The sequence below is a fragment of the Triturus cristatus genome, chromosome 10 (assembly GCF_964204655.1).
Source record: "Triturus cristatus chromosome 10, aTriCri1.1, whole genome shotgun sequence".
NCBI lineage: Eukaryota > Metazoa > Chordata > Amphibia > Caudata > Salamandridae > Triturus > Triturus cristatus.
This window is the reverse complement of record NC_140593.1, coordinates 871,599,137-871,621,340: the sequence shown is the minus strand read 5'-3', so window position 1 is coordinate 871,621,340 and position 22,204 is coordinate 871,599,137. Positions and strand designations below refer to the sequence as shown.

Below are 22,204 nucleotides of genomic sequence, written 5' to 3'. Positions count from 1 at the left end.
AATGTGGCACAGGGGTTTACAAAGTGACGCATCTACCTAGTAAAAATGGAGCAACATGGCCCATTTTTTACGCCGCTGGTGCCTCACAAAAAGTGAGGGGTGAACACCCTAAATATCAATTCAGAAATATCGAAGTTAAAATATAGAGTGGACAGAATATCGAATTACCAAAATATAGTAGGTCAGAATATCGAATTTAAGGTAAGAAATATCGATTGCTATAATATCGAATTTAAAATATTGTTTTCCATAATATCGATTTTTTTTAGTGTTATGTATGTTAGTATATGTGTTAAAAATATATATTATTTTTGTAATGTATGTTTAATATTTTTAAAGTAATGAATATTATGTTATTTAATTTTGCCGTAATTTAATTCCGTAGCGGGTTGTGGGTTTATAGGGGTATAGGGTGGGAAGTAATTTAATTATAGTACATTAATTATTACTTTTTATGAATTAATAATTATTTTTAATGTAATTTTGCGTTTTAGTTCTGTAGCGGGTTGTGGGTTTATAGGGGAATAGGGTGGGAAGTAATTTAATTGTAATTAAGTAAATATGTATTTTTATTTGTATGTATTGATAGTTAATTAATTGTTAATTAATTATTAATTAGTAATTCATTTTTAGTGGCGATGCAGGGGCTCTAGAAGGGGTGAAAAACCAACAAAGCCTCATTACTACTGGTGAGGGGCATGCTTTTGTTTTTGATAAAGCCTCTCGCTGTTTGAACGTGAGTTTCTAATGCTATTACTTCTCAAAGGTTAAATGCTTTTTTCAACCAGGCACAGCTCCGTACTATACTTCATGTGGTTTAAGTATTAGAAAAATGTCGTAGCACTCTGTGTGTTATGAATTAACTTTTCCTATTAGTCAGGACGCGTAAAATAGATAGAAAAAAGTCTGCAATTATATGTGTGTGCCTCATGGGCGTAGGAAGTGTGGGGGACGCGGGGGATATATCCCCCCCAGATTTTGGAGTGGGGGGACAAGGGTGGGGGGACGAGGGGACAAAAGAATTTCCCCTCTCCCTGCTGTTATCGCAGGGCCATCAGCACGTGAAAGCGCTACCTAATGGTCCTGCACTTGACCTGCCTGGAGTCAGAGGCCACCCGCCCTCTGCCTTTTGTTATGCTGCAGGAAGGCTCAGCCGTTCTGGGAAGGGCAGAGAACGAAGAAAAAATAAACGCTGTCTCTTTTCCTTCATGGCAAGGACCGTGTCCACTACTCCTGATCTGCCTCTGGCGGCTGCCCTCCTCTCTTTATTCCTCCATCTCTTTCTGTCTCTGTCTCGCTCCTGCTTACGTGCTGATTTCAAGAGGCAGCTCTTAAGGTACTCTCTCTTGCCTCTCCTTTTCTTGATTTGTTCCCCTTTGAAATTGATCCAAAAAAGGCTGAACACTTTGGCTGTAAATGTCCTCATTTTCTGACCGTTTTCGATTGAAAAGAAAAACCTCGGAATGGAGAGAAAAAATAGTTAAATACCTAAATAAAGCAATACAGAGTGGACAGCAGACAGGCCAGACTGTTATTTACACCCACACACATTAGCGCCACTTTACAGAGTTTGCCAGTGAAAGCGCTACTTTCTTTTTATCTTCTTTCTTTGAACAACAATGTTTTCCCAGGGTGGGTAAGTGCGCCATTCCTAAAGGGACTGCAATACCTGGTTGATGGGTAGAGTGGAAACGTTTAATATGATCGTTTTCAATTTTTTAATTATTTTAGCTTATAAAATGCGGCTCTGTGTTTGGGGATGTGGTCTTTTTTAAACCAAACTGCATACATTTTGAAAGGATATAAGCAATGGACATTGAAAGGGGTCCCTTCCTGGTCCTGTAGCCATGTCTTGAACTTTTCAGGCAAAATCACTTACTGATTTCTGAATAATGAGTTTAAAACCGTTAAGGTAACCATGTTTTTTTCTGATTACAGTTCACATGCTTTGCTTATTCTTGCATTCCCTATGAGTGTTTGCTTTTTCCAGGGTGTTATTCATTTTTTTTCAGACAGCATTTTACTGTTGTCTAGTGCATAATTTGAATTTAGTCGCAGCACAATTGAGTTGTGCTGAAGGCAGTGCGAGTTTCTCTCAGTGGGGCAGTATGGTGTAAATAAATGTGGAAAAATACTAGCTGTAGCGTCGCCTTTTGCTTGTGGCAAAAATAAATATGGATAAATACAGAAAAAAAGCCCAAAAAATAAATATGGATAAATACAGACGGAAATGGCAAAAAAATAAATACCATCAAACCGGGAGCCCTAATTGTAATTAAGTAAATATGTATTTTCATTTATATGTATTGATAATTAATTAATTGTTAATTAATTATTAATTGGTAATTAATTTTTATTAATTGGTAATTAATCTTAATTAATTTTAAATTGGTATTGATAATTAATTTATTTTAATTTAAATATTAAATCATTACTTTCCCTACTGTTGCACTCTCTGGAGTGGGAATAGTAATTTTTACCCCTACGCTATCCAACGCTTTCCCTACTGTTGCACTCACTGGAGTGGAAATAGTAATTTTTACCTTTCCGCTATCCAACGTTTTCTCTACTGTTGCACTCTCTGGAGTGGGAATAGTCATTTTTACCCCTACCCTGTCCAATGCTTTCCCTACTGTTGCACTCACTGGAGTGGGAATAGTGAATTTTACCCCTACGCTATCCAACGCTTTCCTTACTGGTGCACTCTCTGGAGTAGGAATAGTAATTTTTACCCCTACGTTATCCAATGCTTTCCATACTCTTGCACTCTCTGGAGTGGTAATAGTAATTTTTACCCCTACGCTATCCACCGTTTTCCCTACTGTTGCACTCTCTGGAGTGGTAATAGTATTTTTTACCCTCCCGCTATCCAACGTTTTCTCTACTGTTGCACTCTCTGGAGTGGGAATAGTAATTTTTACCCCTACGCTATCCAACGCTTTCCCTACTGTTGCACTCACTGGAGTGGGAATAGTAAATGTTACCCCTACGCTATTCAACGCTTTCCCTACTGTTGCACTCTCTGGAGTGGGAATAGTCATTTTTACCCCTACGCTATCCAACGCTTTCTCTACTGTTGCACTTTCTGGAGTGGGAATAGTCATTTTTACCCCTACGCTGTCCAATGCTTTCCCTACTGTTGCACTCATTATTAATTAACATAAAAATTATTACTTTAATTATTTTAATTATTATATATTATTTATTTTTATATTTAGATGATTTATTTATTTTTATATATATGTCAATATATTTTTAATAATGTTCTAAATATTTTATAATTAAGATTAATAATTTTTAAATAATATTAATAAGTAAAAATATATTTAAATTTTGGTTTTTTTACATTACAATTATTATTTTTACATTTTCAGCTTTTTTACCTTATTTTAACTATGTTTTATTTAATTGTGTTTATTATTTAATAGCTTTTATAGTATTTTTATTACATTTAAAAAATTCGATATTTTAGTTAACTATATTTTAACATTCTATATTTTGTACTCAATATTTTAGTACTTACCTGTTTGTAGATAGGCATTCTATATTCTGTCCCTCGATATTTTGGAGTCGATATTTTGGGCAGTCTATATTCTGTCCCTCGATATTTAGTCACTGATCCAAGTGAGGCACCGGCGGCGCAAAAGTGACCCAAGGGCCCATAAATAAGCCCCAATGTAACTCCCTAGAGGCCTAGTATGGTTTGAGGAGAGCCATGGCTGATACTGCACAGTAAAGGTTCAGTGCTGCCTCTTCATGCCTAGGTACCTGGGCTGGCACTGCATCCTGAGAATAATCATAATAATAATCTTTATTTGTAAAGCGCAAACATATCACCCCTTAAGGTTTCAAGGAGATGGGGGCCTTTAGGGAAATTAAGTGAGCTATTGCCCAGAGTCAATTGATGCTGAGCTGAGCTGAGCTGCTACCGGCACTGGGGATCGAACTGTGAGCCCTGCGCTCTGGAGTCAGCTGCTCTGGCCACTGCGCCAAACCTCTTCCACACCCAGAGAAACTGGGTTGGCATTGCAGGGTAAGCACTGTGTAACAATCCATGCTGAGCCCCCAGTCCTGGAAGACTCTAATGGTCTAGTGTGGGCTGCTGAGGGTCCACCGAAAGGCACGGTTACAACTCACCACTTGTTTTACTTGTGGTGAAGTGGGCGTGCACCATTAGCAGTGTTTGTGGAGAGTGGACAGTCGCATCACCTCTTTGCTTTTCTGGTCGCATGCGGGGCTGGGAACAGCGTTCATCAGTCCATCGGTCCATAAGGGGGCTCAGATGCATCCAAATGACCGCAAGCCTAAGCGAGCCATCAAATGAGCACAGGGCAAGCTATGCAGGAGTGGTAGGAGTTACTGTACAGCTTATAAACCAATGATAGGTTGGCTCACACAGGGGGGCTTCAGTGCAAGGTGGTGATTAGATAGTTTACATAACACATTATCAGCTGCAGTAATGGAAATGGAAAAATGTACTCTGGGTTCACATAAACTAGAGTCACAAGCAGCAGAGTAATGAAAAGCGGAGTCTAACAGACAACTTATACATTTATTAAAAACTCAGCCACAATGAAATTGGCAACAAAGACAAATATGACCGTAAATCTGCTCTGGATTACTACTTGGTGACAAATGGGCTCCATTTAAAAATGTGTATAGATTTAAGGTACCTGCTGCTTTTATTCCCAGCATTTTCAGCTGATAATATTAATGGTAAGATAACTGGTGATTAATGTACTCTCTGGAGATATATTTATTTTGTCTAGTTCCAGTTTTGACACTCCATATAGTAACAAATACGGTTAATGTACCTTTTGCAAAGCACACAGTGCAACATGCAGATCACAGATTTGTATTTTATGTGACTACCTCAGTGGGTTACTGTTTCTGTCACAGAGACCCTTTTGTTGGTTGCACTTCATAAGTTTCAGTCCTACTAGTATAGCACAGTGAGATATGAACTGGATTCCAGGAGCTACATGCATACTGCAAGGCAAAGGATTAGAGCCTTATTGTTTTTTATCTGTCTTCATTCAAAGGTTGCTAAAAATGGTTCTCGTAAGTCTTTTTAGTACAGACAACCCCAGCCACTTGTAAAAAATAATGGCTACTATTATGGATGATATGTGATTCTGATACCTTGTAGCTGTTATTTTCTTATATAATAGTAGACATCTGTGTACATTGATCTAGTCACTTGTATGATTCATTGTCGCTTTATAATGTATGTGTATGATGTAAAGAGCCCTGACTCTCTTCATTGGGATGAGTACTATAGCGCTATAAAAATAAATAAACAAAGAAAATTGTAAGTGCTATTTAAAGCAATATTAGTGTAATTAATGCTCAGAAACATCTGGCATTCTTAAAGTGCATTCATAGCTCTTACATACAAGGATTGACCAAAAGCAAAAACCTGCCTTCAAACCATAGTGTCTCTTAAGCACTTGTGACGTTGACAGCAAGCTGATTGTCTTTGTTTCCTCCTATGGGACTGCCATCTAGGTGCTCTAGATAGCTCCCAGTCAGGACGAGTCTCCAACAAAAGAAGGACTTAACCCTTAAAGTAAGACCTTTGTGTTGGACCCACCTGGAAGTGAAATTAAGAAGCCATCCTTACTAACTACAGGTCGCTGCTCCAAACGGAAAGCAGACAAAGTGCTGGCGCTGCTTAATGTATTCAGCATATTTCAACGGGGGGCGGCTAGATCCCCCTTGTTTCCAGCACTGATAGATGCTCAGCAAGCTGCTCTCAGTTTAGTTAAGGAGATTTTAAATTATGGACTATCACTGCATGTAATAGTCCCTTTTGTTCAAAGTTGAAGGGTCCTCTAGGTGAGGCCAGCCTTTTGTCTTTCTTCTTGATCACTGTTAAGTGTGGCTGTTGATTGCCAGGTGCATCACTCTACACGAGGGCTGAATCTGGAATACAGCCTGGAAAAGGATACATGAAAAGACAGCCAACTCAAACTGGTTCTAAAAATTCATACAAAAGATATACAACCCTGTCTCCTTTAGCTGTATAAAAGTGGGAGTTGCTGATCAATTTCCAGTTCCAATTACTCTTTGACCAAAGAGTACCTAAAAGACTGCTATGCAATCACATTTGGTCCCTGTCAGACAGCCAGCTTCTCAGACAAAAGGGGATATCATCTGGAGCCTGACTTCAAAGGCGGTGCTGTCTCCTGTCTTAAAGCTCCTGGAGGTCAACATTCCTAAGAAGAAGAGAGAAGTTGTGAGCAACCCCTGACTACCAGACTGATCAAGAAGCAGCTTATAGAGGTGTGGGTTCTTCCACCCAGTAGAGACTTGAGAGGGAGAGAGTGTCTTGTGCACCAGAGCCAGAGCATTGTCTCTCTTCTCTGCAGTGGTATCTGCCATGGCACTTCCGTGAAGTGTGCCTGAAGCAAACTGCTGCACTCTGATTGCAAAGCAGGAAACTGCTGCCCGCCAGACTGTGGGTAGCATCTCTGGAGCTGCTACATCTATTACCAGAGCAGGTATGCTGCTGCACTCACAGCTAGCCAATTGTTTTCCAAGAAGGGGAAGAGAGACCCAGCATGTGCTGCCAGCTCAACAACAGCCAGCCGAGGACTAAAACACATGGGGCATATTATCAAGGACGGTGTTAAAATTATCGCCGGTTTAGCGTCAGAAAACTACCGCTAAGGCGGCGATAATGGCCTTGACAATATGCCCTTGAGAATTCCAATAGAAGCCCATGTTCACACCAGAACGCCGATAATTTTTAACACCGTCCTTGATAATATGCCCCATGCATTGTTGAGACTGACTTGAGACTAAAAAATATATAACTGAGGGGCATATTAGCAAGACCGGCGATAAAATTATCACCGTTTTAGCGGCAGGAAACTGCCTCTAAAACGACGATAATGGGCTTGCTAATATGCGTTATAGAATTCCAATAGAATCCCAGGTTAGATGTGCATGACATCTAACCTGGGCTTCTATTGGAATTCTATAACGCATATTAGCAAGCCCATTATCGCTGTTTTAGTGGCAGTTTCCTGTCGCTAAAATGGCGATAATTTTATCGCCGGTCTTGCTAATATGCCGCTGAGTTCACAAACTCTAAATGCCCGAGGGGTAGCACTTGACCTGTGCCTGAAGCCTGCCTCATTATCCTACACAGAGTTAAGGGGCAGGTGGGAGAGAAGGGGTACCTTAAATCCTGAGTACAGCGGCCCTGTGACAGTCGATTAATGCATGTATATTGTGGAGTGTAGTATCTCCTTTTTACATGAATTAAAGTAATTTATTTTCTGAAAAAATAAGCACTGGGTTGGACATTAAGTTATTGTGCCAGTGGGGGATTGCTGAGGTATGATCTTGATACTACCTCCGTGAGAAGCCTGTGAAAGCTCACCATTGCTACCACTGAGTCAAGTGCCGAAGGAGCTGTACTTGGCTCAGTTTGCAAAGCGATAGTTGGATGCACCCCTGGACCTTAGAGGCAAACTATGCCAACCCCCACAGTTGTTTGCCCCGCAGCCCCTACTTGCTTTGTGGCCCCAAACGGGGGTCTGATAACACACCACTATGTTCATGCTCATCCCATTGAACACCATTCATTTGGGTAAATACACTTTAAAAAGGGAACAACTGCATATTCTCATGGCAATGGATATTTAGTTTTTGTAACAATCAGCCTCATCCCACCTCACTTCTATGCTGTCTAAATTTCCATCACACCTGTGTCCATATTGCTTATGTTATGTATCATTCTGCATTTCTATTCACATAGATGTGCACAGCTTACCAACTAGCAATAATATCTTTTTTCTATAGCACTTGATGGCACAATGTTTGCCTTTTCTCCCTTCCTATGTACACGTTTGCCAGCTTTGGGGATGACATAGTTCAGGAAATGGATGCCACCTTAAGTGTGTGTGTCGAGGTTAAGGTGCCACTAACTCACCCGATAATATGGGGTAGACGCTGACCAGCAACAATTTTGAATGGTTAATAAACCCATAGGCTGGTTGTATGCCTTTTTTACCACCTACTCCGTTTGGTATGTGTGGTTTTTTTCACTTCACTTTTCGCGTTTTGGTCCTGAAGAAAGCCGATACACCTCCATGGAGGATGCCAGGTTGAAACATGTCGACCACTAGTCTATGACAGGTCGAATCTCCCAGTCAGAGATCAACCTTTTTTAATCCTGACCTCTGGGTGTCCTATTAAAGTTTGTTCTGAAACACTAGGGAGTTAGTATTAGATCCCTTTTCACTTCCTTTCCTTCCATCCACACCCTGCTCATCTTAAGGTTTTAGAATATCTCTTATCTACATCTAAAACATCCCTAAGCTCCTCCCTCTCAGTGAGGGGGTTGTAGCCTGCACTGCAACTAGGTTTGCATTATGCAGAGGTTACCCTATGATGAAGCATGCCACCTACGGGTGAGTGAGGGAAGCCTTTCAATCCTAACTCATGCCTGCGATTGCAGTGCCTGCGTGTGCAGTTTTCTGCCACTTTGACTTGGGTTTTAAAACTACTTGCCAAGCCTTAAACCAGGCGTGGCTGGTGAACTCTGCTCCATTCGTGGAGTTTGCTGAGCTTCCTGCTGTCCGTGGAGCACCCAGAGTTCCAAAAAACTCCGCTCCACAAAGTGGAGCAGAGTTATATTCTTGCTCATACCCACCAATGTTAAGTTGGCTGCGCGAGTGAGGAAAATCTTAAGCTAGACCACCTTCCAGCGAGATTTCTCAACACGGGCAGTTGTGGATGGTCACGACAGCTCGTGTTGAGAAACCTTCTGTCCACATCGAGATAGCTGCTGCTCGAGTAGAACATCTACCTGAGCAGCAGAAAGTAGCAGCGCCCTCTTGCACTGCGTATGGTGCCATTCATTCTGATTTTTCACCTCGGGAAAATACCCCTGTGCTAAAAATCAGCACGAATGACGTGACCTAACGCACTCTGCCACTTGCGGAACTCTGTCTTTCATGACGTAGCATTTTGGTCAGACACCACCCAGGCCTATCTTAAACCCCCCTTTTATTACACATATGTCACCCCTAAAGTAGGCCCTAGGTAGTCCTAAGTGCAAGGTGCTGTGTAGGTAAAAGGTAAGACATGTACTTTTATATTTTACATGGCCTGGTAGTGACAAACACTACTGTGAGACCTACTCCTCTCATAAGTTAGCATTAGGAATTCCCATATACACTTTTAAGTGGTAATTCCTGATCAGAAAGGAATAGAGTGGGAGGGGATAACACTTCACTTGAATTGGTGGCACCCCACACAAAGGGCTCATGTATCCCCAGTCACCCCCCACCCCCATAGCTAGTCTGGAGCCATGGCTGGAATGAGAGGGGGACCTCTGCACTTCTAGGGCCTGCTTTGAAATCACCCCCACTTGAAAGGCACATTTGGGTACAAGTACTAGGTCTCTGACCCCCTAAAACCAGACACTTCTGGACCACAACTGGACTCTGTTAGAAGAACTGCTGTGCTGCATCAAGGACTGAAATTCTGCTGGACTGCTGACCTAGAAGGCTTAATTTTCTGCAGTGTTGCCCAGCTGCCTGCTGCTCTCTGACCCTGCTGAGGAGAGCTGGACTTTGCTTTGCAACTGAAGTGATCTCCAAGGGCTTGTTGGTTTGCCTTCTGTTGTAGAGACTGAGGAGAATCAAAGTCTCTTCCCCTACTCCTGTGCATGGTTCACTGGAAGGGTACCCCGATATTTGCACCAGCATTTCCTGCCTGCTGGAAGTGGCACCTGGCGCATTGACCCTGTTGCGGGAGGAGAATCGGCACATCAGCATCAATGTTGCACTGAGACCACTGCATCGCCACCACAGCAGTCTACGGAGATCGAAGCATCCCTTGACTGCGTGGAAGAACCCAAGTCATCGGCTTTGGCACCAACACATTGCAGCTTTAGTGCTGGCCTTCTCAAACCAATGCATCACCATCAACGAGTGAGTGAAATTAATGCATCCTCTAGACTGTGGGAGTGACACTTATGCATTGACCACCGCATCTGGCGTTTGTGACCTGGATCAAGGTACTCTGTTTCCTGGGCCTGCCTGGCTCCTGGACCCGACCCGCACTCCATTGCGGTCAGCTTGAACTGTTGACTTTGGCTCGGTCCAGCGTGACCTTAAGTAACCCTAGAGTTATTTGCTTCTATGCGCTATTTTTAAACTTATTCTTCTAAATTTTATATCCCAACGTGGAGGAACCTGGTGTATCAGCTTCAGCATCAAGGCATCGCGGCTTTGGCGCCCACCTTCGGAAAACCAACACATTGCCATCATGCATGATTGAAATCAATGCATCCCTTTGACTGCTGGAGTGACATAGACGCATCTCGTATTTGCGGCCAGTATCAAGGTACTCTGTTACCTGGGTCTGCGTGCTTCGTGTACTCGGGCTGCGCTCCATTGCAGTTTACTTGAACTGTTGACTTTGCCTGGATCAAGTGCAACCTCAAGTAACCCTAATGCGCTATTTGCTTCTAGGCGCTGTTTTCACACTTATTCTTCTAAATAATACCCTAAAGGAGAAGTAAGCGATGAAGATGACATGGACAAACGACAATGATGTCAGTGATGCTAGAAGTATTGATCAAGACAGAGAAGGACAGATTGAAAATTAATATGATGATGAAGCTTATGATCACGAAGATAACAATGATGCTGCTGACGATTCTGTCAACAAATGAGTGCCCTCATTGGTTAATGACTCCAAATGAGATCAGTTAATTGTGCCGGGATGATGCAAGCACAGCTCACAAACAGGCGACATATGACTACTTTAGACATTAATAGAGGAAGCCTCTCAACATTTCAGCCTTCCTTATGCTGTAGTGAATCCATGCTTCTTGTTCAATTTTGAAGGATCACTACAAATTGGAGTAGGAGCGATCCCAATTTGGGATCACTTTTGGCAAGAAGGTGTGAAATCCAGACACCCTGTCAGATACCTCATTAATCAACTTTTCAAGGTTTTAGAAGAAATACAAAACTACAGTTGGTAGTATACACTGCCACCCAATGCAGGTCGAGGAATCCCTTGAGCCATGTACTGCTCCTCAAGCATCAGAAATGGGAGTCAATTGGGAATTGAGTGAACATCTTGCTTGCGGACTCGGTCAAGATTCCAAATGCCTCTGCTGTCATATCAAGATACTATCAGCAGTTGAAGAAAGATATAGCTCATTTCTTGAATAAACTTCTTGAAGAGGACAAAATCCATGTGAAAGTGTTACTGAAGGCACATGAGCAGGGTTCCGTATCTGTGGTAGGTGCTTCAATGGACTCATCCATTTATGGATTTAGGCTGCTTGGAAACACTGAAATCATTGAGCATTATTGCAGGCTCAAGAACACAGCTTTTAAACCTCAATTAAAATCCAGGATTATTTATATGTTATTTAATACTCAAATGTTTTGGGTAAGATTATCAATGAAACTCTTCAGATCATTATAGCGGACCTTTAAAAGGCAAAGTCCCTGGGATCTCTACAGAAGTGGCAGATTTTTCCATACTATGACTATAGAAGTAAAGAGGCATTCAACATCACTCCTTTATTATTCATAAGAATAGACAGTATGAGAGCTAGGGAACTCAATCAGCCTACACTCAGCAACTAAGACAACAAAGGGGCAAGTATAAGAAGCAGAGTGAAAGAAGAAGGGAAATCACACTTCAAAATTCTCTAACAATGGAAATGAGCCTTACTTACTTGGGCTCCTCGCATCCCACTTGACCCTGCTGGTGGAAGGCAGGTTGTGGTATTTGTTCAAAAACCGGCAGAATATAACATTGGAAAGGAGTGTTCTGGACATCAAGCATGGGCACACTGTAGGGTTTATAAAAAAGCCTGATATTTCCACCGAATAAAGAAAATTATTTAAAAGAGTTTAATTTGGAGATCTTGAAAGTACTACAAAAGGAAGCTATGGGTGAGGTGCCAGTCTCTCACAAAGGGCAAGGCTTCTCCTCAAGAGTCTTTGTAACACTAAAGAAATCTGGAGATTGGCAACCAGTATAGTAGTATAAGAACATACGGCAAATTAACAACTGCCTGAAAAATGCAAGGATTTTGTATGATCTTGCTTCAAGCAGTGCTTTAACTGGGTGGGTACTTATCGGCATTGTACACCTGCACTTCTTAAGCTTGAAAGGGATAGATCCAGCACTTCTCAGAAAGGGTGCAGTACTTTAAATGAAAGAGTACTGGCACTTCTCAGTAGCATACAGGTTCTCCTGAATACTGAATAGCAATATGCTTATATTTCATTTTAATCTTTGGCTCCAAGACATGATTGCGTTCCTCTACAAAGGAGATTTATTGGCATTTCTCGGTTTAGAGGATGCTTACTAAAATATCCCAAATCATGGAAATCACAAAAAAGTTTCTATACTTCATGGTAGTATACGTCATTTGTAATTCAAGACACATTTGTTTGCCCAAAATCTGTCCCACAATTTTACAGAATTGCATGGTTTCAGTGGCCCAAAAGCTGTATAATAGGCCCTTAATTGGATGACTGGATGACTAGTGCATCAACATTTGCAAAGGCCTGTGAAGTGCATAAAATAACAGCCAGACTCAGGGGCGTAACACAGGCCCCCGCAGCCCCCGTGGTGCATGGGGGCCCCCAAGCTCCAGGGAGACCACTCAGCACAGCACTCTGGCTGCAGAGCTCCTGATTGAGACCGGAGGGGGCCCCTCCACGAGCCTTGCAGGGAGGCCCCCTCGAGTTTCGTTGCGCCAGTGGGCAGACTGTTTTCAGACCTAGCAATCGATGTAATGAGTCAGGGGAAACAGCCTCTACAACGAGGTTTTTACCACATTGTACTTTTACCACACATGGTTTTAGAATGCATATACTATGGGGTGGGGGGGTCTCCCCCCACAAATACATTGTTTATATATATAAATATATATATATATATATATATATATATATATATATATATATATATATATATATATATATATATATATATATATATATATATATATATATATATATACAATTTGTGGTAAAGGCATACATTGTAAAAGCATTTGCATTCTAAACAAATACTGGGTAATAGATGCATGGTATAGGCATAAGTCAGGGCTACACCCATCCAAAGATATTGTGTTTCTAGGAGCTAGAATTCAAATCAAGGAAGGGAATGTGTTTCTGTTTTTGGAGAAAGCAATAAACTGATGTACCAATCTTCTCATTTACTCACATGGATAAGAACAAGGGTTATAAAGGTCACGGCCTTCCTGTTAATCGTGTTTGTTTTGAATTAGAACGATTCAAGAGGAATTGAACATGCATGGCAGATGGTGAGTAGAAATTGAGACACCATCATCCTTGTCGCACATTAGATGAAGGAGTCCTTGCAATTGTGGGGGGGAAAAGAGAAGATTGTCAGAGGACAAAACTTGAGACTGCCCACTCCTCAGCTGTTTATAACACTGAACACTTCACTACTGAGATGCAAGCGCATTTGAAAAACCTGCATGTCAGTTAAGTGTGGACGGTGGAGTCATCATTTCACATGAATCTGTTTGCACTCAGGGCAGTCATATTTGCTTTCTTACCAGAATTAAATGACACACAGAAAATGATACAGACAAACAACACAGCCATGATGTATCACATATGTAACAAGGAGGAACTAAATCACTTCTGTTTTCACAGAAACCTCAGAAGCTTTGGTTGTGGGCTATAAAACACAATGTAGAACTTTCAGCAGATCATTGTCCTTTATATGCAGAACAACTTGATTGATTTGCTCAGAAGGCAGAAGTCAGACAATAACAAGTGGCAGTTAGACAAAAGGCAATCAGAGTTGGTATTTCAAAGTTGGGAAAAACCTTGAAGGGACATGTTTGCAGAAACCCGAAATACCAAATGCCTGTAGTTTACCAGTAGATAGCCCTGTCTGTGTCCCAAGGAGAAGCTGTCTCAGCTAAGTGGTGCATGAAATTACTGTATGTATTTATGGTGATTCTTCTGGTGACCAGAGTGCTATACAAGACTGGGAGAGAACATTGCACAGTTAGTATAATAACCATGGCTTTGCCATGACAACCTTAGTATACAGAATTTTGGAACCTGTCTATTCAGATATCTATTCAGTTCAAGCCAGTTCCGCTTCAGGAACATAGGCCAAATACACAGTTACAATCCACAACCCCTTCAGGTGACAGTGTGTTTCCTCAGATCTTAGAGTTTGATCATTTGAGTATCCCAGAAGACTGTAGACTAGGAATTGGTGCTACAGTTATAATGTATGCCTTGAAAGGCAAGCATTTTGTACCATGGCAAGAATGGAAACTTTAGATCCTGTTTTGGTCCTAACTTTTACCATACTTGTTCAAGCTCACAAGATCAGGTCTTACATATGCTTTGATTAGATGTACTTAGCTGCAAATTCTAGACACTTAAGAAGACCGAGCAAGGTATTTTTTCTGTTTTCACTGTTATTGTGCCTTTTTTCCTGGTTTTTGTATTTTGTTCCTTTGCTGTGTCTCTGTGCCTGTTTTCACTGCTCTTTTTCCTGCCGCCACTGCCCCGCGGCCCCTCCCCCTGCCGGTTCCAGGTCCCACCTCCCAGCTGTGTTTCCCTTCCCTGTTCCCTATTTAAGGGCGGGCGAGCAGGGGCGCACTGCTGGTGCGCCAAAGGGGCACCAATGTCAAGCCCAACTGCGCCTGTCCGTGACCCGAGCACGACCAGTGCCAGCGACCCTGGCTCTCCGACCACCCAACGCTACGACTCAGCTGCCCTCCACGCACACAACCCTGGAAGGAACAGCAACTGCCATCTGTCTACGCCTAACACCACCCACGGCCAGTTCTCCTGCCGACACTGCCAATAAACCTTCACCAACCATGACCACTGCCCTCCTGCCGGATGCCAGCACACACAAAGCCCTGAGATGCAACCTCCTCAATGTTCGTCCTTGCACAGACACGCAGTAGAAATCTGGGACCTCCTCGACACCCTTTCACCTGACGTCGCCTTCTTCAGAGAAACCTGGACCAAGCCCACCTTCGCCCTCGACATGGCCACTGCCATCCCCGATGGATACAAGATCCAGAGGAAGGACCGCCCCAACCACCCAGGAGGAGGTCTCGCCATCACGCACAAGAGCACCCTCCGACTCACCACCTCCAGCACAAACAACTCCTCATTCCCCACGGATTACCTCCATTTCCAGATCCAGACGAGCTCCAGAATGACCCTACATGGCACCCCTGCCTACAGACCTACAGGACCTTGAACCACATTCGCCACAACCATCACTGACCTCATCGCACATACTACATACTGCTCAGAGAACTCAACTTCCACCTCGACAACCTCAGCGACCGCAACGCCTGTGCCCTCCTGGACAACATTGCCAACATTGGACTTGTCACCACCTCCACCCACAAGGCAGGACACACCCTCGACCCCATCTTTGCAGCAGGTAACAACATCCACTTCAGCCACAACACGCAACCCCCCTGGACAGGCCACCACTTCGTACATTTCTCTTTCAACAAAGCCACCGCTCACAAACCTACACCACGCCCTCCGCGAAGAAACTGGAGCGAGGTCACGGAGGAGCACCTCAACTCCACCCTCAACCAACACCCCCTCCCACCTAAACCGAACCAACTCTGCAGCCACTGAACTACACAGATGGATCACCAACTGCGCAGACAAGCTCACCCCCCTCCTCAACCCCGACAGACAGGGCCCAATGAAGGCCACTTGGTTCACTACGACCTCCAAGAATCCAGACGCTCCTGCAGACATCTTGAAAAGTGATGGAGAAACTGCAAAACTACGGAAGACCAGACCACCTACAATAATGCTGTAGCAGAATACCACCAACTCATCAGATCCACCAAAAAGACCTTCATCTGGAACAAAATCCTCGCTAAATTCAGCAACTCAAAAGAACTCTTCAGCATCATCCAGGAATTCACCAAACCCCCCCAGCAAAGCCACGGGCATCACACCCTCCCTGGACCTCTGCAACAAGCTCGGCTCATATTTCCATCTGAAAATCAAGTCTCTCTACGACAACTTCAGCGAACAGACACCAGACACCGAAACCACCCCTTCCTCCAGCAATGACAACCAGACGAACATCTTCGTCTGGACCCCGGTAACCACCGAAGACACCGCCACGACCATGAAAAGCATTCACCCAGGAGCCTCCACGGACCCCTGCCTGTGCACATCTTCCACAGAGCCACTGCGCCATAGCATTCGAACTACGACCTACCATCGACGCCACCTTTAAATCCGGCACTTTCCTCGTCAACTGGAAACGCGCAGAAGTCAAGCCCCTCCTCAAGAAACCCTCTGCAGACCCGACGGACCTCAAAAGCTACTGACCCATCTCTTTCCTCCCCTACCCAGCCAAAGTCACTGAGAAGATCGTCAATTCCCTGCAGACGAACTTCATCAAACAGAACTCCATCCTCAATCCTTCCCAATCCAGATTCCTCAGCAACCACAGCACCGGGACCGCCCTCCTCGCCGCCACAGATGACATCCGCACACTCCTCGACCAATGCCTCATGCGGCCCTTATTCTACTAGACCTCTCTGCTGCCTTCGACACCGTCTGCCACCACACTCTCACCGCCAGACGCCTCGACGCCGGCATACTGCGAACTGCCCTCGACTGGCTCCGCTCCCTTCCTCACCGGCAGAACTGAAAGAATCAGACTCCCACCCTTCCTCTCTAAACCCACAGAGATCAACTCCGGAGTACCCCAAGGATCATCGCTCAGTCCCACGCTCTTCAACATCTACAGGGATCCCCCTGAATTCAGAAAGACCATCACTCACGTACTCATAATAGGCAGACTGGACTACGGAAGCTCCCTCTACACCAAATCAGCAAATCCCTGCTACGCAAACTCCCGACCATCCAGAACACCGCGACCAGACTCGTCCTCGGCATCCCATGACATGAACACATCACCCAACACCTGCCAGTCCTCCATCGGCTCCCCGTCCAAAAAAGAGTGACCTTCAAGCTACTCACCCACGCCTTCAAATCCCTCCACAACACCAGACCCAAATACCTCAACGAAAGAGTCTCCTTCCATGTGCCCAAGAGAAACCTCTGCTCCACCGGCCTCACCCTCGCCGAAACCCCACGCATCCAAAGAGCCAGAGCGGGTGGAAGAGCCTTCTCCTTCATTGTGGCAAAGACCTGAAATGAGCTTCTAATCAATATCAGACGCTCCCCCACTCTGCACACCTTCAGGAAGAGCCTCAAGACCTGGCTCGTTGGCTGACTCAGAGCTGCAACCTAAGGAGAGGCGTATTATTTGGCGAGGCACTACAGCACTTATGTTCAGGTAGAAGGGAATAAATAGATCACCCTGGAACCTTTTTTCTTAAGACGAGCCTTGTTTCTACCTACCGCAATTATTGCTTTTGCTTTGCTAGTCTTAATTCAAGCATATGAATCTAAGAAAGATCTATTGCTGGAGAACAAAAAAGTTACTTATGTATAACTGTCGCTCTCCAGCATTGGTATCTTTCATAGATTCACAGGTAACAATCCCGCCTCCCCTTTCATGAAGCTGCAGATGGTATAACTAAACTGCTGCAACCTTGAAAATCTGGCAGTGGTAAACCTAAGGGAGGAGTAGAACTCTTGGCCCTGTCAGTCACTGCCCAGAATTTGGGTCACATAACGAGATTATCTTGTCACATGTAGTTGATGACTATTTTTCAATGTTTTTTCAGTTCATTTAAACACTGCCAAGTTAACATTGACTATTTAGAGTTCCCAGTGTGATGACGGGGAGTAAGTCAAGCATGTGACTCTATGAAAGATAGCAATGTAGGAGAACAACAATTACAGGTAAATAACTTTTTTCCTGTGACCTGCTCAGGATTTCTCATATGCAAATGGGTGCTATGTAGCGATTGATTTTGTTTTCATGTGAGAAAAAAGTTAAATGATAATGGTTTAAAAAAAATTAGAATTGACATTGAAATTGTACCAGGAAAATAATACAGATTATTACATAAACTTCACATCCAGGGAGCGAGTATCTATAACCAATCCCACACACTACCAAGCTCCAAATCAACACACTTTCTCCAGTAAACTGGAAAGCCTATTGGTTAAGGCCAGAGGGCTAATCCTGACCACAGACTAAAAAAAAGCCAATTGAAGGATGAAAACTTAAAGGGAATGAAGCTCCACCAGAAGTGGTGGTCAGGTTCCTTCACCGATAAATGGTCATATTTGACATGGCGATGCAAGCACATTCTTGTGTGTGGCATAGTGCAGGACTCCCTACCCCATTCCTTTAGGAGTGACCAGGTTCTCTATTATGTTGATGCTTTGCACCTTCTCTTGAGCATCACAGTTGTATTTTGTGTTACAAATCTATATCCAGTATTTTATAGTGTTTTATGTTCCAATGTGCCTTGATTCTGAGTAGAAAAGAAATGGAAGATGTTGATGATGGACAGTTTAATCTTGCTGTGAATACTTGAGGAGGGTGGTGTGGAAGTGCTGAAATGTATCTTTTCCTATCTTTTGTCTCATCTAGCACTTGCTCCAGTGCACAACTGAACTGTTCCTTCTCCCCTTGCACCGTGGACGGGGGGTTCACACCATGGACTGTCTGGAGCTCTTGCTCACTCACTTGTGGAGGTCTCGGCAACATGACCAGGTCACGCGACTGCACCAACCCACCCCCGGCCAATGGGGGTAAAGACTGCAGTGGCCTGAGAGTGGACATCAAGTACTGTCAGACACCAGAATGTGTTGGTAAGAGAGCTACATTAGTCACTGATACCATCATCCCAGCTGGCACCTCCGCTACTACAACCACTTCTGCTTCAGCAAAGACACCAATATTGTTCCACTAGCTCACATTATAAACCTATCTTACAAGTAAACCATCTCAGGGTACTAACTATCACTGGTGCTGCAGGTGCAGTGGCACCAGAGCCCAGAAGCTTGGGGGCTCACTGAGCTCTAATTATTGCTTTATTTTACTACCCAGATATCAGTCAAGGGCATTTTTCTTGCTTGCACCATGGTCCATGGTACCCTGGAATGCCCTTTCTACACCTATGCAAAATATAGATTTAGCTCCTGAAAATGCCAGCACACTTGGTCCTGAACAGCAGCGCTAAATGTGGGAAAATGATTTTAGGTTAAGTTCAGCAGTTGTTGTAGTATAGAGTGCAGATTGGCCCCAAAAGCCTGGAGATTTCTATGCAGGCTGACATGGACCCAGTTATGCATGTGTTACACTCACCCAGTGCATTGTCTGCAGTGCTTCAGGCAGGGCCACATATTGCCCTATGGCTTATTCAAGCCCTAGTATCTAGAGAAGGAATGTTCCTCAAACTGGATAGAATCAAAAGAAGAGGGCAAAAGACCCATGTCTGCTCCCACTCTCATTAAGATCTTGATATAAGCACTTGGGACAAGAAAAAGCAGAAACAAGATGAGACTGTCTTTTATGAATGCTGCTGATACACAACTCATTTTTGGTTTATTACCTCAACCAACAGCAAATATCAGTTCAGAATCCACACGTTCTGATAGTCTACTCGTCACCAGCTGATGGGTGACAGCCAACTAGCTGAAATGTATTCCAACCAAAATGGAGATACAATTGACATTCCCAAAAATAACAATGTATTCTCTGCATTGGCCCCTAATTATCACCCCCTCTCTCTGAAGCAACCAGCATATGTATTCAAATCGGGAAACAACCTTTACAACGCAGTCATTACATGTCAATACCTTTACATAGCAGTCATTACATCGCAACATCCTTTACATAGCATGTCATTACAATGCAGCCATTACATTACATGTCACTACAACGCATGTCATTACAACGCATGTCACTACAACGCAGGCTTTACATCGCAAGTCATTACAATGCATACCGTTACAACGCATAGTACCCTTACACTATCCAACACTTACCCTATTGTTACACTCACTGGAGTTAGAATAGTAATTTTTACCCCTACACTATCCAACACTTACCCTACTGTTGCACTTACTGGAGTTAGAATAGTCATTTTTACCCCTACACTATCCAACACTTACTCTACTGTTACACTCACTGGAGTTAGAATAGTAATTATTACCCCTATTCTATCCAACACTTATCTTAAATGCGATGTAATGGTATGCATTGTAATGGTATTCGTTGTAAAGGTATAATGCGATGTAATGGAATGCGTTGTAAAGGTAGTTTCTGAAAATGCGATGTAATGGCATGCGATGTAAGAGAATGCATTGTAAAGGATGTTGCGATGTAAAAACTGCGTTGTAAAGGAATGCATTGTAAATGTATGCATTGTAACGTCATACATTTATTCAAATCTAGGTCTTGAAACCCATGTCTCTAATATTTCCAATTTTTTCAGTTAAACATCCTGCGTTCAATTGTATCTTTTCTTGAAAAAGACTTAGGATTCCAAGTGATAAATGCATTAATTCAGTCAAGAATTGTCTACGGAAATTATATCTTTTTGGATGCTCCTAAGAAACAGATTTCCTCTAATGCCCCCTCTGATGGCTAGAATAGTCATCACACATGAAAATTTAACATTCCACCAAAATCTAAAATCTTGTCACCCATTGCCGTTTATGCTTGGAGTTGTCCACCTACTCAGTTAATCATAAACCTTACATTGCTTATCTTCCAGCTCAATTTCATCCTTCTTCCTGTTCTTACCCTTGCATTCTACAAGTATCTTCTTGGTCCTCATACATTTAAATCCATTCAACTTAGCAAATAGGCAAATCACATAAACACCAGCAATCAAGACAGGTCTCAATATAGCGCCTAAACGTCTACTGCCAATCCTGCTAAGCCAGCCACCTGCAGCAGAAGATCCCTTTCCATTTGCTTCCCAAGCACCTATTTCTTACAATTTCTTCAACACTGCTGGAATTCCAGTAATATTGTTCACAAACGTTCTGATTGCTATGCTTTTGTCGTAAGTAACCATGCAGCACTGTTGAACTTCAGCATCTTACAAACTCAGCCCTCTTTTCTGACTAAACTTTCTAAAGAAAGTTGATTCTATAGAGCCATAGCCATAATGGCTATCAGTTCTGTATCAACAGCGTGCAATGCTCCAGCAGTACTGGTTGCAAGTTTTCCAACTAAGGAAGAAAGCTTTATGATCTTTAAGTCATTCAGAACACCTAAAGAAGGAATCATAGTCCAAAAATATCCCCCACTATTTGTGAAACACTACTATGCTTAGTTGTACCAGGAAATCCAAATGCCTGACTATCTAAACTTTCTAAACAATGGAATTTAGAAAACACTAGTGCTAAATAGCAAGGTCCCAACCCAGTTCCATGTATTTTAAAATGTGCATTCTTTACCACACACATAATAAAGTCCAAAAATGACAGGATCCTTTCCTGCAAGTATCTGATTTGTGTAACTCAGAACCTCAAATTTGTGAGCACATTTGTATCCCATCAATCAAGAATTTCCAACCTTATCTTCTTTCCCAAAAAAACACCACTTCCCTTGATGTTCGCAATCTAAGCTCAGTTTGGAATGTATTATTAACTCTTTGTATTTTTCTTCTTCCTCTTTCCACACACCGTTCCGGATATCTCTCCGAGTTCTCGTCTTATGTTCAATTACTGATCTGCTACCCAGAGGCCATCAATTAACTTCTTCTCAACAGGATTTAATAAACATATTAAGTTGCATCTATGGACAAGGGAATTATAAAACTGAACTGCAGGTCTAAAGAAATGCCAAACTGTATCCATCTCTTTTGCATGTGTGCGGGGATTCAAATGTTTTTACATGTGCACTTCAGATAAGACCAAATCATAATTCAGGAAATAATATTCAAAGTGACCATGTTAGTACAATAAACTATGAAAATACTTCTTGAAATACCATAGGTAAAGGGGAATTTGGTGATAGTCTATACCTCCCGCCACAGATGCAGTTAAATGGGTGCATGCATAACAATCCTGGGCTTGCATTATGTTGATGTACTCATACAGCAGCTTGAAAAAGGCATTTGAGTGGAACTCTCCCTCAGAAACATCCTTGTACAAAATTCTCAAAGAAAAAACTATGCTTCTCTTCTAAGTGTGAAACAATAGGAATAGGCTTGGGGGTAAGCTTTATAGGACAATTTTCTGCAGGGAAACCCAAGCCTATTAATAAAGCAATC

At 42.9% G+C, this 22,204-nt stretch overlaps 1 protein-coding gene across 1 annotated transcript in view; it reads left to right on the top strand.

The window, feature by feature from the left end:
- Positions 1-22,204, top strand: part of LOC146796142 (SCO-spondin-like) — a 1,481,201-nt gene that overhangs the window by 870,007 nt on the left and 588,990 nt on the right. The window contains exon 87 of the mRNA XM_085631266.1: positions 18,565-18,785. Within this exon, the coding sequence (XP_085487392.1) occupies positions 18,565-18,785 (221 nt within the window). The remainder of the gene's footprint in view (positions 1-18,564; positions 18,786-22,204) is intronic.